Below are 14,265 nucleotides of genomic sequence, written 5' to 3'. Positions count from 1 at the left end.
ATTTCCTCCTAAACTTCCAAAGTTTTCTCTTAAATCTTCAAAGTTTTCCCTAAATCCCCAAATTTTGTCTAAAATTCTGAAATTTCTACATTAAAATCTCTGAGTTTTCCTCTAAATCCCCAAAACTTCCTCCTAAATCTGCAAATTTTCCCCTAAATCCCCAAATTTTCTCTCAAATCATCAAATTTCCCCCTTAAATTCCCGTGGTTTTTTCTAAATCCCCAAATTTTCTCCTAAATTCTCCAATTCCTTCCTTAAAACACCAAAATTTTCTCCTAAACTCCAAATTATCCCCTAAATCCCCCAAATTTTCTCCTAAGTCTTGAAATTTCTCCCAGAAATCCTCAAAATCTTCCTCTAAATCTCCAAAATTTCATCCTAAACCCCCTAAATTTTCTCTCAAACCATCAAATTTCTCCCTTAAATCCCCAAATTCTCTCCTGAATACCCAAATTCCTTCCTTGAACCCCCAAAATTTCCTTCTAATTCCCCAAAATTTCCTCCTAAATCCCCAAATTTCCCCCTAACCCCCCCCCAAATTCCTCTGGTGACCTCTACCTGACCCCAGCTGACCTCTGCCTCCCCTCCCCCGCAGCACCAAGGCCACGCTGGCCAGTGGCCACTTCATGAGCGTCATCAACGTTCTGATGCAGCTGCGCAAGGTGTGCAACCACCCCGACCTGTTCGAGCCGCGCCCGGTCACCTCCCCGCTGGTCACGCCCGGCCTCAGCCTGGCCACCCCCGCCCTGGTGCTGCGCGCCCTGGAGCCACACCCCTTCCAGGTGAGCCACGCCCCTTCCCGGTGAGCCACGCCCCTTCCCGGTGAGCCACGCCCCTTCCCGGTGAGCCACGCCCCTTCCGGGTTAGCCACGCCCCTGCCAGGTGAGCCACACCCCTTCCAGGTGAGCCACGCCCCTTCCAGGTGAGCCACGCCCCTGCCAGGTGAGCCACGCCCCTTCCAGGTGAGCCACACCCCTGCCAGGTGAGCCACGCCCCTTCCCGGTGAGCCACGCCCCTGCCAGGTGAGCCACGCCCCTTCCCGGTGAGCCACGCCCCTTCCGGGTTAGCCACGCCCCTGCCAGGTGAGCCACGCCCCTTCCCGGTGAGCCACGCCCCTTCCCGGTGAGCCACGCCCCTTCCCGGTGAGCCACGCCCCTGCCAGGTGAGCCACGCCCCTTCCCGGTGAGCCACGCCCCTTCCAGGTGAGCCACGCCCCTGCCAGGTGAGCCACGCCCCTTCCAGGTGAGCCACGCCCCTTCCAGGTGAGCCACGCCCCTTCCCGGTGAGCCACGCCCCTTCCGGGTTAGCCACGCCCCTTCCAGGTGAGCCACGCCCCTCCCAGGTGAGCCACGCCCCTGCCAGGTGAGCCACGCCCCTGCCAGGTGAGCCACGCCCCTTCCAGGTGAGCCACACCCCTTCCAGGTGAGCCACGCCCCTTCCCGGTGAGCCACGCCCCTTCCCGGTGAGCCACGCCCCTTCCGGGTGAGCCACGCCCCTGCCAGGTGAGCCACGCCCCTGCCAGGTGAGCCACACCCCTTCCAGGTGAGCCACGCCCCTTCCCGGTGAGCCACGCCCCTTCCCGGTGAGCCACGCCCCTGCCAGGTGAGCCACGCCCCTGCCAGGTGAGCCACGCCCCTGCCGGGTGAGCCACGCCCCTTCCAGGTGAGCCACGCCCCTTCCGGGTTAGCCACGCCCCTGCCAGGTGAGCCACGCCCCTGCCGGGTGAGCCACGCCCCTTCCCAGTGAGCCACGCCCCTTCCCGGTGAGCCACGCCCCTGCCAGGTGAGCCATGCCCCTGCCGGGTGAGCCACGCCCCTGCCAGGTGAGCCACGCCCCTTCCCGGTGAGCCACGCCCCTGCCAGGTGAGCCACGCCCCTGCCAGGTGAGCCACGCCCCTTCCAGGTGAGCCACGCCTTTGCCAGGTGAGCCACGCCCCTTCCGGGTTAGCCACGCCCCTTCCGGGTGAGCCACGCCCCTGCCAGGTGAGCCACACCCCTTCCAGGTGAGCCACACCCCTTCCAGGTGAGCCACGCCCCTTCCAGGTGAGCCACGCCCCTTCCAGGTGAGCCACGCCCCTTCCGGGTTAGCCACGCCCCTTCCGGGTGAGCCACGCCCCTGCCAGGTGAGCCACGCCCCTTCCAGGTGAGCCACGCCCCTTCCAGGTGAGCCACGCCCCTTCCAGGTGAGCCACGCCCCTTCCGGGTTAGCCACGCCCCTTCCCGGTGAGCCACGCCCTTTCCAGGTGAGCCACGCCCCTGCCGGGTGAGCCACGCCCCTTCCGGGTGAGCCACGCCCCTGCCAGGTGAGCCACGCCCCTTCCAGGTGAGCCACGCCCCTGCCAGGTGAGCCACGCCCCTGCCAGGTGAGCCACGCCCCTTCCCGGTGAGCCACGCCCCTTCCCGGTGAGCCACGCCCCTGCCAGGTGAGCCACGCCCCTGCCAGGTGAGCCACGCCCCTGCCGGGTGAGCCACGCCCCTTCCAGGTGAGCCACGCCCCTTCCGGGTTAGCCACGCCCCTGCCAGGTGAGCCACGCCCCTGCCAGGTGAGCCACGCCCCTTCCAGGTGAGCCACGCCCCTTCCGGGTTAGCCACGCCCCTGCCAGGTGAGCCACGCCCCTGCCGGGTGAGCCACGCCCCTTCCCAGTGAGCCACGCCCCTTCCCGGTGAGCCACGCCCCTGCCAGGTGAGCCATGCCCCTGCCGGGTGAGCCACGCCCCTGCCAGGTGAGCCACGCCCCTTCCCGGTGAGCCACGCCCCTGCCAGGTGAGCCACGCCCCTGCCAGGTGAGCCACGCCCCTTCCAGGTGAGCCACGCCTTTGCCAGGTGAGCCACGCCCCTTCCGGGTTAGCCACGCCCCTTCCGGGTGAGCCACGCCCCTGCCAGGTGAGCCACACCCCTTCCAGGTGAGCCACACCCCTTCCAGGTGAGCCACGCCCCTTCCAGGTGAGCCACGCCCCTTCCAGGTGAGCCACGCCCCTGCCAGGTGAGCCACGCCCCTTCCGGGTTAGCCACGCCCCTTCCGGGTGAGCCACGCCCCTGCCAGGTGAGCCACGCCCCTTCCAGGTGAGCCACGCCCCTTCCAGGTGAGCCACGCCCCTTCCAGGTGAGCCACGCCCCTTCCGGGTTAGCCACGCCCCTTCCAGGTGAGCCACGCCCCTGCCAGGTGAGCCACGCCCCTTCTCGGTGAGCCACGCCCCTTCCGGGTGAGCCACGCCCCTTCCAGGTGAGCCACGCCCCTTCCGGGTGAGCCACGCCCCTTCCGGGTTAGCCACGCCCCTGCCAGGTGAGCCACGCCCCTGCCAGGTGAGCCACGCCCCTTCCCGGTGAGCCACGCCCCTTCTGGGTTAGCCACGCCCCTGCCAGGTGAGCCACACCCCTTCCCGGTGAGCCACGCCCCTGCCAGGTGAGCCACACCCCTTCCAGGTGAGCCACGCCCCTGCCAGGTGAGCCACACCCCTTCCGGGTGAGCCACGCCCCTTCCAGGTGAGCCACGCCCCTGCCAGGTGAGCCACGCCCCTTCCAGGTGAGCCACGCCCCTTCCGGGTTAGCCACGCCCCTTCCGGGTTAGCCACGCCCCTTCCAGGTGAGCCACGCCCCTGCCAGGTGAGCCACGCCTCTGCCAGGTGAGCCACGCCCCTGCCAGGTGAGCCACGCCCCTTCCGGGTGAGCCACGCCCCTGCCAGGTGAGCCACGCCCCTTCCGGGTGAGCCACGCCCCTGCCAGGTGAGCCACACCTGGGCCGGCACCAGGGAAGGGGCTGGCGGCACCAAATAGGGATTTGAGAGCACCTGGAGAAGGTTTGGGGGCACCAAAAAGGACTGGAAGGTACCTGGAGAACATTTGGATGCACCTGGAGATGGTTCCGGAGCAGCTGGAGATGGTTCAGGGGCACCAAAAGGGGTTTGGGCACACCTGGAGATGGTTCAGGAACAGCTGGAGAGAGTTGGGGAGAACCTGGACGAAATTTGGAGACACCTGGAGATGGTTTAGGAGCACCTGGAGATGGTTTGGGGGCACCTTGAGAGAGTTTGGACACAGCTGGAGAGAGGTTTGAATGCACCTGGAGATGGCTTGGGCACACCTGGAGATGGTTCAGGGGCACCTGGAGATGGCTTGGGCACACCTGGAGATGGTTTGGATGCACCTGGAGATGCTCTGGGCACACCTGGAGATGGTTCAGGGGCACCTGGAGATGGTTTGGAGACACCTGGAGAGAGTTGGGGAGAACCTGGAGGAAATTTGGAGACACCTGGAGATGGTTTGGAGTCACCTGGAGGTGCTTTAGAGGCACCTGGAGGGCTCTGGGCACACCTGAGGGGCTCTGCCCGGTCACCTCCCCGCTGGTCACGCCCGGCCTCAGCCTGGCCACCCCCGCCCTGGTTCAGGGGCACCTGGAGATGGTTTGGAGACGCCTGGAGAGAGTTGGGGAGAACCTGGAAGAAATTTGGAGACACCTGGGGATGGTTTGGATGCACCTGGAGATGGTTTGGGCACACCTGGAAATGGTTCAGGAGCAGCTGGAGAAGGTTCAGGATGGTGAGGAGATGGTTTGGACACACTTGAAGGAACTTGGATGCACCTGGAGATGGTTCAGGAACACCTGGAGGTGGTTTGGACACACCTGGAGAGGTCTGGGAGAACCTGGAGGTGTTTTGGATGCACCTGGAGATGGTTTGGGGGCACCAAAAAGATTTTGGATGCATTTGGAGGGGTCTGGACACACCTGGAGATGGTTTGGATGCACCTGGAGATGGTTTGGGCACACCTGGAGATGGTTCGGGCACACCTGGAGATGGTTCAGGAGCAGCTGGAGAAGGTTCAGGATGGTGAGGAGATGGTTTGGACACACCTGAAGGAACTTGGATGCACCTAGAGAGGCTTTGGGATCTCCAGGTGATGATTTGGATGCACCTGGAGATGGTTCAGGAACACCTGGAGGTGGCTCAGGAACAGCTGGAGATGGTTCAGGAACAGCTGGAGAAGGTTCAGGAACAGCTGGAGGTGGCTCAGGAACAGCTGGAGGTGGTTCAGGAGCACCTGGAGATGGTTTAAGAGCACTTGGAGATGGTTTGGATGCACCTGGAGATGGCTTGGGGGCACCTCGAGAGAGTTTGGACACACCTGGAGTGGGTTTGAATGCAGCTGGAGATGGCTTGAGTGCCCCGGGAGATGGTTCAGGAACACCTGGAGATGGTTCAGGAACACCTGGAGATGGTTTGGGGGCACCTGGAGATGGTTCAGGAACATCTGGAGATGGTTTAGGGGCACCTGGAGATGGTTTGGGGGCAGCTGGAGGGATTTGGGGGCACCAAAAAGGACTTGAAGGCAGCTGGAGATGGTTCATGAACACTTGGTGATGCTTTGGGATGATGAGGTGATGGTGTGGACACACCTGGAGATGGTTTGGATGCACCTGGAGATGGTTCAGAAACACCTGGAGATGGTTTGGGGGCACCAAAAGGAGTTTGGGTGCACCTGGAGGGGCCTGGACCCACCTGGAGATGGTCCAGGAGCAGCTGGAGGGGTTTGGAGACACCTGGGGAGGGGCTGGGGGCACCTGGAGAAGGTTTGGGGGCACCCAAAAGGACTTGAAGGCACCTGGAGATGGTTCAGAACAGGTGGAGGTGGTTTAGGGGTACCTGGAGATGGTTTGGGAGAACCTGGAGGTGGTTTAGGGGCACCTGGAGATGGTTCAGGGGCACCAAAAGGGGTTTGGATGCACCTGGAGAAGGTTTGGAGGCACCTGGAGGTGTTTTGGACGCACCTGGAGATGGTTCAGGCACAGCTGGAGATGGTTTGGTGACACCTGGAAAGGGTTTGGGGGCACCTGGAGAAGGTTTGGGGGGCACCAAAGAGGACTTGAAGGTACCCGGAGAACATTTGGAGACACCTGGAGATGGTTCAGGAACACCTGGAGATGGTTTGGGGGCACCTGGAGATGGTTTGAGAGCACCAAAAGGGGCTTGGATGCACCTGGAGGGATCTGGACACACCTGGAGATGGTCCAGGAACACTTGGAGGGGTTTGGATGCACCTGGAGAGGGTTCAGGACCACCTGGAAAGGGTCTGAGGTCTCCAGGTGATGCTCTGGGCACACCTGGAGGGCTTTGGACACACCTGGAGATGGCCCAGGAGCACCTGGAAATGGTTTGGAGACACCTGGAGATGGGGTGGCATGGAGATGAGGGCAGCTGGAGAAGGTTTGGGGGCACCAAAAGGGACTTGAAGGTGCCTGGAGAACATTTGGAGACACCTGGAGATGGTTCCGGAGCACCTGGAGAGGATTTGGAGGCACCTGGAGATGGTTTGGGGGCACCAAAAGGGTTTTGGATGCGCCTGGAGGGATCTGGACACACCTGGAGATGGTTTGGACACACCTGGAGAGGGCTTGGGTACATCTGGAGATGGTTCAGGAACACCTGGAGAAGTTTAGGCACACCTGGAGATGGTTCAGGAACACCTGGAGATGGTTTGGGGGCACCTGGAGATGGCTTGGGGGCACCTGGAGATGGTTTGGGGGCACCAAAAGGGGCTTGGATGCACCTGGAGATGATTCAGGAACAGCTGGAGAAGTTTGGACCCACCTGGAGAGGTTTGGGAGAACCTGGAGATGTTTTGGATGCACCTGGAGATGGTTCAGGGGCACCAGAAGGGGCTTGGATGTACCTGGAGGAGTCTGGACACACCTGGAGATGGTTTGGAGGTACGTGGAGTGAATTGGGGCACACCTGGAGATGGTCCAGGAACACCTGGAGAGGGTTTGGATGCACCTGGAGATGGTTTGGACACACCTGGAAAGGGCCTGAGGGCACCTGGAGAAGGTTTGGGGGACACCAGAAGGGACTTGAAGGTGCCTGGGGAACATTTGGAGACACCTGGAGATGGTTTGGATGCACCTGGAGATGGTTTGGGGCACCAAAAGGAGTTTGGATGCATTTGGAGGGGTCTGGACGCACCTGGAGATGGTTTGGATGCACCTGGAAAGGGTCTGAGGGCACCTGGAGAAGGTTTGGGGGCACCAAAGAGGACTTGAAGGTGCTTGGAGAACATTTGGACACACCTGGAGATGGTTCAGGAACAGCTGGAGATGGTTTGGACGCACCTGGAGAGGATTCAGGAGCACCTGGAGGGGTTTGGGTGCATCTAGAGACGGTTTGGACACACCTGGAGATGGTTCAGGGGCACCTGGAGAGGGTCTGAGGGCACCTGGAGATGCTTTGGGGGCACCAAGAGGACTTGAAGGTGCCTGGAGAACATTTGGAGACACCTGGAGGTGGTTTGGATGCACCTGGAGATGGTTCAGGAGCACCTGGAGATGGTCCAGGAACAGCTGGAGAGGGTCTGAGGGCACCTGGAGATGGTTTGGGGGCACCAAAAGGAGTTTGGACACACCTGGAGATGATTCAGGAACAGCTGGAGATGGTTTAGGATGATGAGGAGATGGTCTGGACACACCTGGAGGAACTTGGGCACACCTGGAGAGGCTTTGGGAACACCTGGAGAGGCTTTGGAGACACCTGGAGACGGTCCAGGAGCAGCTGGAGATGGTTTGGATGCGCCTGGAGGTGGTTGGGACACACCTGGAGGAGCTTGGGCACACCTGGAGATGGTTCAGGAACACCTGGAGATGGTTCAGGAACACCTGGAGATGGTTCGGGAACACCTGGGGAGAGTTGGGGAGAACCTGAAGGAAATTTGGAGACACCTGGAGGTGGTTTGGGACACACCTGGAGATGGTTCAGGAGCACCTGGAGATGGTTTGGACACAGCTGGAGATGGTCCAGGAGCACCTGGAGATGGTTGGGACACACCTGGAGAGGTCTGGGAGAACCTGGAGGTGTTTTGGATGCACCTGGAGATGGTTTGGGGGCACCAAAAAGATTTTGGATGCATTTGGAGGGGTCTGGACACACCTGGAGATGGTTTGGATGCACCTGGCGATGGTTTGGGCACACCTGGAGATGGTTCAGGAGCAGCTGGAGAAGGTTCAGGAGCACCTGGGGGGGGGTTGGGGGCTCCAACGGGTGGTTGGGAACACCTGGAGGGGGCTTGGACACACCTGGAGGTGACCCAGGTGTGCCCAGGTGACCCTCAGGTGTGCCCAGGTGTGCCCAGGTGACCCTCAGGTGATGCCCAGGTGTGCCCCAGGTGACCCTCAGTGTGCCCAGGTGACCCTCAGGTGTGCCCAGGTGTGGCACAGGTCACTCAGCTGTGCCCCCAGCTGTGCCCAAGGTGTGCCCAGGTGTGCCCAGGTGTGGCAGAGGTCATCCAGGTGTGCCCCACATGTGGTGTCAATGGCTCAGGTGTGCCCAGGTGTGGCACGGGTCACTCAGATGTGCCCAGGTGTGGTGTAGATGACTCAGGTGATGCCCAAGTGATACCCAGGTGTGCCCAGGTGTGCCCAGGTGTGGTGTAGATGGCTCAGGTGATGCCCAGGTGTGCCCCAGCTGTGGCAGAGGGCACTCAGGTGTGCCCAGGTGTGCCCCAGGTGACGCCCAGCTGTGCCCCCCGCAGCAGGTGCACCTGTCGCCCTTCGAGCTGGTGGCGCTCGAGGCTCACCTGTCCCCTGGGGCTGCCCAGGTGTGCCCAGGTGTGCCCCAGGTGTGGCAGGGGTCACTCAGGTGATGCCCAGGTGTGGCAGGGGTCACTCAGGTGTGCCCAGGTGTGCCCCAGGAGTGGCAGAGGTCACTCAGGTGATGCCCAGGCGTGCTCCAGGTGTGGCAGGGGTCACTCAGGTGATGCCCAGGTGTGGCAGGGGTCACTCAGGTGTGCCCAGGTGTGCCCAGGCGTGCCCCAGGTGTGGCAGGGGTCACTCAGGTGGTGCCCAGGTGTGCCCAGGTGTGGTGTCAATGGCTCAGGTGGTGCCCAGGTGTGGTGTAGATGGCTCAGGTGATGCCCAGGTGCACCCAGGTGTGGCAGAGGCCACTCAGGTGGTGCCCAGGTGTGCCCAGGTGTGCCCCAGGTGACGCCCAGCTGTGCCCCCGCAGCAGGTGCACCTGTCGCCCTTCGAGCTGGTGGCTCTCAAGGCTCACCTGTCCCTGGGGCTGCCCAGGTGTGCCCAGGTGTGCCCAGGTGTGGTGTCAATGGCTCAGGTGTGGCAGGGGTCACTCAGGTGTGCCCAGGTGTGCCCCAGGAGTGGCAGAGGTCACTCAGGTGATGCCCAGGCGTGCTCCAGGTGTGGCAGGGGTCACTCAGGTGATGCCCAGGTGTGGCAGGGGTCAGTCAGGTGTGCCCAGGTGTGCCCCAGGTGTGCCCCAGGTGTGGCAGGGGTCACTCAGGTGGTGCCCAGGTGTGCCCAGGTGTGGTGTCAATGGCTCAGGTGGTGCCCAGGTGTGGTGTAGATGGCTCAGGTGATGCCCAGGTGCACCCAGGTGTGGCAGAGGCCACTCAGGTGGTGCCCAGGTGTGCCCAGGTGTGCCCCAGGTGACGCCCAGCTGTGCCCCCGCAGCAGGTGCACCTGTCGCCCTTCGAGCTGGTGGCTCTCAAGGCTCACCTGTCCCTGGGGCTGCCCAGGTGATGCCCAGGTGTGCCCAGGTGTGGTGTCGATGGCTCAGGTGTGGCAGGGGTCACTCAGGTGTGCCCAGGTGTGCCCCAGGAGTGGCAGAGGTCACTCAGGTGATGCCCAGGCCGTGCTCCAGGTGTGGCAGGGGTCACTCAGGTGATGCCCCAGGTGTGGCAGGGGTCAGTCAGGTGTGCCCAGGTGTGCCCCAGGTGTGCCCCAGGTGTGGCAGGGGTCACTCAGGTGGTGCCCAAGTGTGCCCCAGGTGACGCCCAGCTGTGCCCCCGCAGCAGGTGCACCTGTCGCCCTTCGAGCTGGTGGCGCTCGAGGCTCACCTGTCCCTGGGGCTGCCCAGGTGTGCCCAGGTGTGCCCAGGTGTGGTGTCGATGGCTCAGGTGTGGCAGGGGTCACTCAGGTGATGCCCCAGGTGTGGTGTAGGTGGCTCAGGTGTGCCCAGGTGTGCCCCAGGTGTGGCAGGAGTCACTCAGGTGGTGCCCAGGTGTGCCCAGGTGTGGCAGGGGTCACTCAGGTGTGCCCCAGGTGTGGCAGGGGTCACTCAGGTGGTGCCCAGGTGTGCCCCAGGTGTGGCAGGGGTCACTCAGGTGTGCCCCAGGTGTGGCAGGGGTCACTCAGGTGGTGCCCAGGTGTGCCCAGGTGTGCCCCAGGTGACGCCCAGCTGTGCCCCCGCAGCAGGTGCACCTGTCGCCCTTCGAGCTGGTGGCGCTCGAGGCTCACCTGTCCCTGGGGCTGCCCAGGTGTGCCCAGGTGTGCCCAGGTGTGGTGTCGATGGCTCAGGTGTGGCAGGGGTCACTCAGGTGATGCCCCAGGTGTGGTGTAGGTGGCTCAGGTGTGCCCAGGTGTGCCCCAGGTGTGGCAGGGGTCACTCAGGTGGTGCCCAGGTGTGCCCCAGGTGACGCCCAGCTGTGCCCCCGCAGCAGGTGCACCTGTCGCCCTTTGAGCTGGTGGCGCTCGAGGCTCACCTGTCCCTGGGGCTGCCCAGGTGTGCCCAGGTGTGCCCAGGTGTGGTGTCGATGGCTCAGGTGTGGCAGGGGTCACTCAGGTGATGCCCCAGGTGTGGTGTAGGTGGCTCAGGTGTGCCCAGGTGTGCCCCAGGTGTGGCAGGGGTCACTCAGGTGGTGCCCAGGTGTGCCCCAGGTGTGGCAGGGGTCACTCAGGTGATGCCCAGGTGTGGCAGGGGGTCACTCAGGTGGTGCCCAGGTGTGCCCAGGTGTGCCCCAGGTGACGCCCAGCTGTGCCCCCGCAGCAGGTGGACCTGTCGCCCTTCGAGCTGGTGGCCCTCGAGGCTCACCTGTCCCTGGGGCTGCCCAGGTGTGCCCAGGTGTGGCAGGGGTCACTCAGGTGATGCCCCAGGTGTGGTGTAGGTGGCTCAGGTGTGCCCAGGTGTGCCCCAGGTGTGGCAGGAGTCACTCAGGTGGTGCCCAGGTGTGCCCAGGTGTGGCAGGGGTCACTCAGGTGTGCCCCAGGTGTGGCAGGGGTCACTCAGGTGGTGCCCAGGTGTGCCCCAGGTGTGGCAGGGGTCACTCAGGTGTGCCCCAGGTGTGGCAGGGGTCACTCAGGTGGTGCCCAGGTGTGCCCAGGTGTGCCCCAGGTGACGCCCAGCTGTGCCCCCGCAGCAGGTGCACCTGTCGCCCTTCGAGCTGGTGGCGCTCGAGGCTCACCTGTCCCTGGGGCTGCCCAGGTGTGCCCAGGTGTGCCCAGGTGTGGTGTCGATGGCTCAGGTGTGGCAGGGGTCACTCAGGTGATGCCCCAGGTGTGGTGTAGGTGGCTCAGGTGTGCCCAGGTGTGCCCCAGGTGTGGCAGGGGTCACTCAGGTGGTGCCCAGGTGTGCCCCAGGTGTGGCAGGGGTCACTCAGGTGATGCCCAGGTGTGGCAGGGGTCACTCAGGTGGTGCCCAGGTGTGCCCAGGTGTGCCCCAGGTGACGCCCAGCTGTGCCCCCGCAGCAGGTGGACCTGTCGCCCTTCGAGCTGGTGGCCCTCGAGGCTCACCTGTCGCGCTACGCGGCCGATTGGTTCCTGCCGCGCTTCCGCGTCACCCGGCGCCTCGTGGAGGACGTGGCCGCCGCCCCCGACCCCCCCCCCCGCGCCCCAAACCCGTCCGCATGAAGGTCAACAGGTGAGGGGGCACCGGGGGCACCTGGGGGGCACCTGGGGAGGGGTTGGGGGACACCTGGGGGGGTTTTGGGGAATTTTGGGGTCACCTGGGGGGGTTTTGGGGTCACCTGGGGGGGTTGTGGGGTCACCTGAGGACACCTGGGGGGGTTTTGGGGGGTTTTGGGGTCACCTGGGGGGGTTTTGGGGACACCTGGTGGGGGTTTGGGGACACCTGGGGGGGTTTTGGGGGGTTTTGGGGTCACCTGGGGGGGTTTTGGGGTCACCTGGGGGAGTTTTGGGGTCACCTGGGGGGGGGTTTTGGGGGTCACCTGAGGACACCTGGAGGGGTTTTGGGGAATTTTGGGGTCACCTGGGGGGTTTTGGGGACACCTTGGGGGGTTTTGGGGTTACCTGAGGACACCTGGGGGGTTTTGGGGACACCTGGGGGACACTTGGGGGGGTTTGGGGTCACCTGGGGGAGTTCTTGGAACACCTGCGGGGGGTTGGGAACACCTGGGTGAGGTTTTGGGGCACCTGGAGCGGTTTGGGGTCACCTGAGGGCACCTGGGGGGATTTTGGGGTCATTTGGGGGGGTTTTGGGGGGATTTTGGGGTCACCTGGGGTGAGGTTGGGGGACCACCTGGGGGGTTTTGGGGACATCTGCGGAGTTTGGGGACACCCTGGGGGCACCTGGGGAGGGTTTGGGGACACCTGGAGGGGTTTTGGGGTTACCTGAGGGGGATTTTGGGGTCACCTGGGGGGGTTTTGGGGTCAGCTGAGGACACCGGGGGGGGGGGGGGGGGGGTTTGGGGTCACCTGAGGAGGATTTTGGGGGGATTTTTGGGGACACCTGAGGAGGATTTTTGGGGGGCAGTTTTTGGGGTCACCTGAGGAGAATTTGGGGGGGGTTTTTGGGGTCACCTGGGGGACATTTTGGGGTCATCTGAGGAGTTTTTGGGGTCACTTTGGGGTCACCTGGGGGAATTTTGGGGCCACCTGAGGAGGATTTTGGGGGGGGGGTTTGGGGTCACCTGAGGAGGATTTTTGGGGGAGTTTTTGGGGTCACCTGGGGGAGTTTTGGGGTCACCTGAGGGGGATTTTGGGGGGAACTTTGTGGTCACCTGGGGGAGTTTTTGGGGTCACCTTGGGATCACCTGGGGGAGTTTTTGGGGTCACCTGAGGCGAAGTTTTGGGGTGACCTTGGGTCACCTGAGGGGGAGTTTTGGGGGGGAATTTTGAGGTCACCTGGGGGGATTTTGGGGTCACCTGAGGGGGATTTTGGGGTCACTTTGGGGTCACTTGGGGGGGGGGGTTGGGGTCACCTAAGGAGGATTTTTGGGGGGGGTTTTTGGGGTCACCTGAGGAGGGTTTTGGGGTCACCTGGGGTGGACTTGGGGTCACATGGGGGAGATTTTGGGGGTCACCTGAGGACACGTGGGGGGGATTTTGGGGGTTTCTGGGGTCACCTGAGGGGGATTTTGGGGGAGGATTTTTGGGGTCACCTGAGGAGGATTTTGGGGGAGGTTTTGGGGTCACCTGGGGAGTTTTTGGGGTCATCTCGGCTCACCTGGGGGAGTTTTTGGGGTCACCTGAGGGGGATTTTGGGGGGATTTTTGGGGTCACCTGAGGGGGATTTTGGGGGGGTTTTTGGGGTCACTTGAGGAGGATTTTTGGGGGGGGGTTTTTGGGGTCACCTGAGAGGGATTTTGGGGGGATTTTTGGGGTCACCTGAGGATGATTTTGGGGGGGTTTTTGGGGTCGCCTGAGGAGTTTTTGGGGTCACTTCGGGATCACCTGGGGGAGTTTTTGGGGTCACCTGAGGAGGATTTTGGGGGGGTTTTGGGGTCACCTGAGGGGGGATTTTGGGGGGAGTACCTGAGGAGTTTTTGGGGTCACTTTGGGATCACCTGGGGGGATTTTTGGGGTCACCTGAGGGGGGATTTTGGGGGGGGTTTTGGGGCCACCTGAGGGGGATTTTGGGGGGGGTTTGGGGCCACCTGGGGGAGTTTTGGGGTCACTTTGGGGTCACCTGAGGGAGTTTTTGGGGTCACCTGAGGAGGATTTTGGGGTCACCTTGGGTCACCTGAGAGGGAGTTTTTGGGGTCGCCTGAGGAGGATTTTGGGGGGGGGATTTTTGGGGTCACCTGGGGAGGATTTTGGGGTCACCTTGAGCCACCTGGGGAGGGTTTTGGGGGAGAATTCTGAGGTCACCTCGGGAGTTTTTGGGGTCGCCCGAGAGGGATTTTGGGGTCACGTTGGGGAATTTTTTGGGGGCCCCCGAGGCCGCCGCCGTTGCCCAGGTGACCCCGCCCCCGTTCCCCAGGATGCTCCAGCCGGTGCCGAAGGCGGAGCCGCGGGCGGTGCTGCTGCTCCCCGCCCCCCGCCCCTCCCCCGCCGGGGGCGTGGCCTCGCCTGGCCCCGCCCCTCCCGCCCCCAGCCCCGCCCCTCGGCCCCCAGCCCCGCCCCTTTGCTGGTGGCCCCGCCCCTCGTGGCCCTGGGCCACGCCCAAGCCCCGCCCCCCGGCGCTGGCCCCGCCCCCCTGGTGACGGCGCAGGGGGCGGGGCTGAACCTCGGCCTGGGATTGGCTCTGGCCCCGCCCCGGGCCACGCCCACCCTGCTGGCTCCGCCCCCCGGAGGGCCCGCCCACGGTGAGGG

The 14,265-nt window shown here is 63.4% G+C and overlaps 1 protein-coding gene and 3 long non-coding RNA genes across 11 annotated transcripts in view; 3 read left to right on the top strand and 1 right to left on the bottom strand.

Annotated features, from left to right (window-relative positions):
* The window catches only part of LOC125320877 (helicase SRCAP-like), a 39,526-nt gene extending 25,501 nt beyond the window's left edge, over positions 1-14,025 (top strand). Inside the window, exons 8-10 of one of the 4 annotated variants that reach the window (XM_048293294.1) lie at positions 596-782; positions 11,461-11,632; positions 13,934-14,025. In XM_048293294.1, coding sequence (XP_048149251.1) covers positions 596-782; positions 11,461-11,622 — 349 coding nt within the window. In that variant the 3' untranslated portion in view covers positions 11,623-11,632; positions 13,934-14,025. Of the gene's footprint in view, positions 1-595; positions 783-8,513; positions 8,640-10,762; positions 10,877-11,460; positions 11,633-13,933 lie in introns of those variants that run through there. The other 3 variants (XM_048293297.1, XM_048293296.1, XM_048293295.1) reach the window with 3 other exon arrangements.
* On the top strand, positions 3,847-7,986 carry LOC125320879. 3 transcript variants are annotated; one of them, XR_007201331.1, is made up of 5 exons: positions 3,847-3,858; positions 4,709-5,442; positions 6,342-6,391; positions 6,428-6,702; positions 7,701-7,986. It is a non-coding gene; the product is annotated as an uncharacterized LOC125320879 (long non-coding RNA). The 3 variants fall into 3 exon arrangements; XR_007201332.1 differs by lacking the exon at positions 3,847-3,858 and adding an exon at positions 3,868-3,879; XR_007201330.1 differs by lacking the exon at positions 3,847-3,858 and adding an exon at positions 3,965-3,983.
* Positions 6,711-7,582, bottom strand: LOC125320881. Of its 3 annotated transcripts, none has more exons than XR_007201335.1 (4): positions 7,517-7,582; positions 7,288-7,391; positions 7,102-7,122; positions 6,711-6,790 (listed from the first exon to the last, which is right to left on the bottom strand). It is a non-coding gene; the product is annotated as an uncharacterized LOC125320881 (long non-coding RNA). The 3 variants fall into 3 exon arrangements; XR_007201334.1 differs by lacking the exon at positions 6,711-6,790 and adding an exon at positions 6,832-6,895 and having other exon boundaries at positions 7,060-7,122; XR_007201336.1 differs by lacking the exons at positions 6,711-6,790; positions 7,102-7,122 and adding an exon at positions 7,269-7,287 and having other exon boundaries at positions 7,351-7,391.
* Positions 9,056-10,002, top strand: LOC125320880. Its single transcript, XR_007201333.1, has 3 exons — positions 9,056-9,111; positions 9,319-9,583; positions 9,764-10,002. It is a non-coding gene; the product is annotated as an uncharacterized LOC125320880 (long non-coding RNA).
* Positions 14,026-14,265: the final 240 nt, after the last annotated feature.

This window comes from Corvus hawaiiensis, unplaced genomic scaffold, assembly GCF_020740725.1.
Source record: "Corvus hawaiiensis isolate bCorHaw1 unplaced genomic scaffold, bCorHaw1.pri.cur scaffold_253_ctg1, whole genome shotgun sequence".
In the NCBI taxonomy this organism is placed as follows: domain Eukaryota; kingdom Metazoa; phylum Chordata; class Aves; order Passeriformes; family Corvidae; genus Corvus; species Corvus hawaiiensis.
The sequence above is the reverse complement of the archived record's forward strand: the minus strand, read 5'-3'. Positions and strand labels throughout refer to the sequence as shown.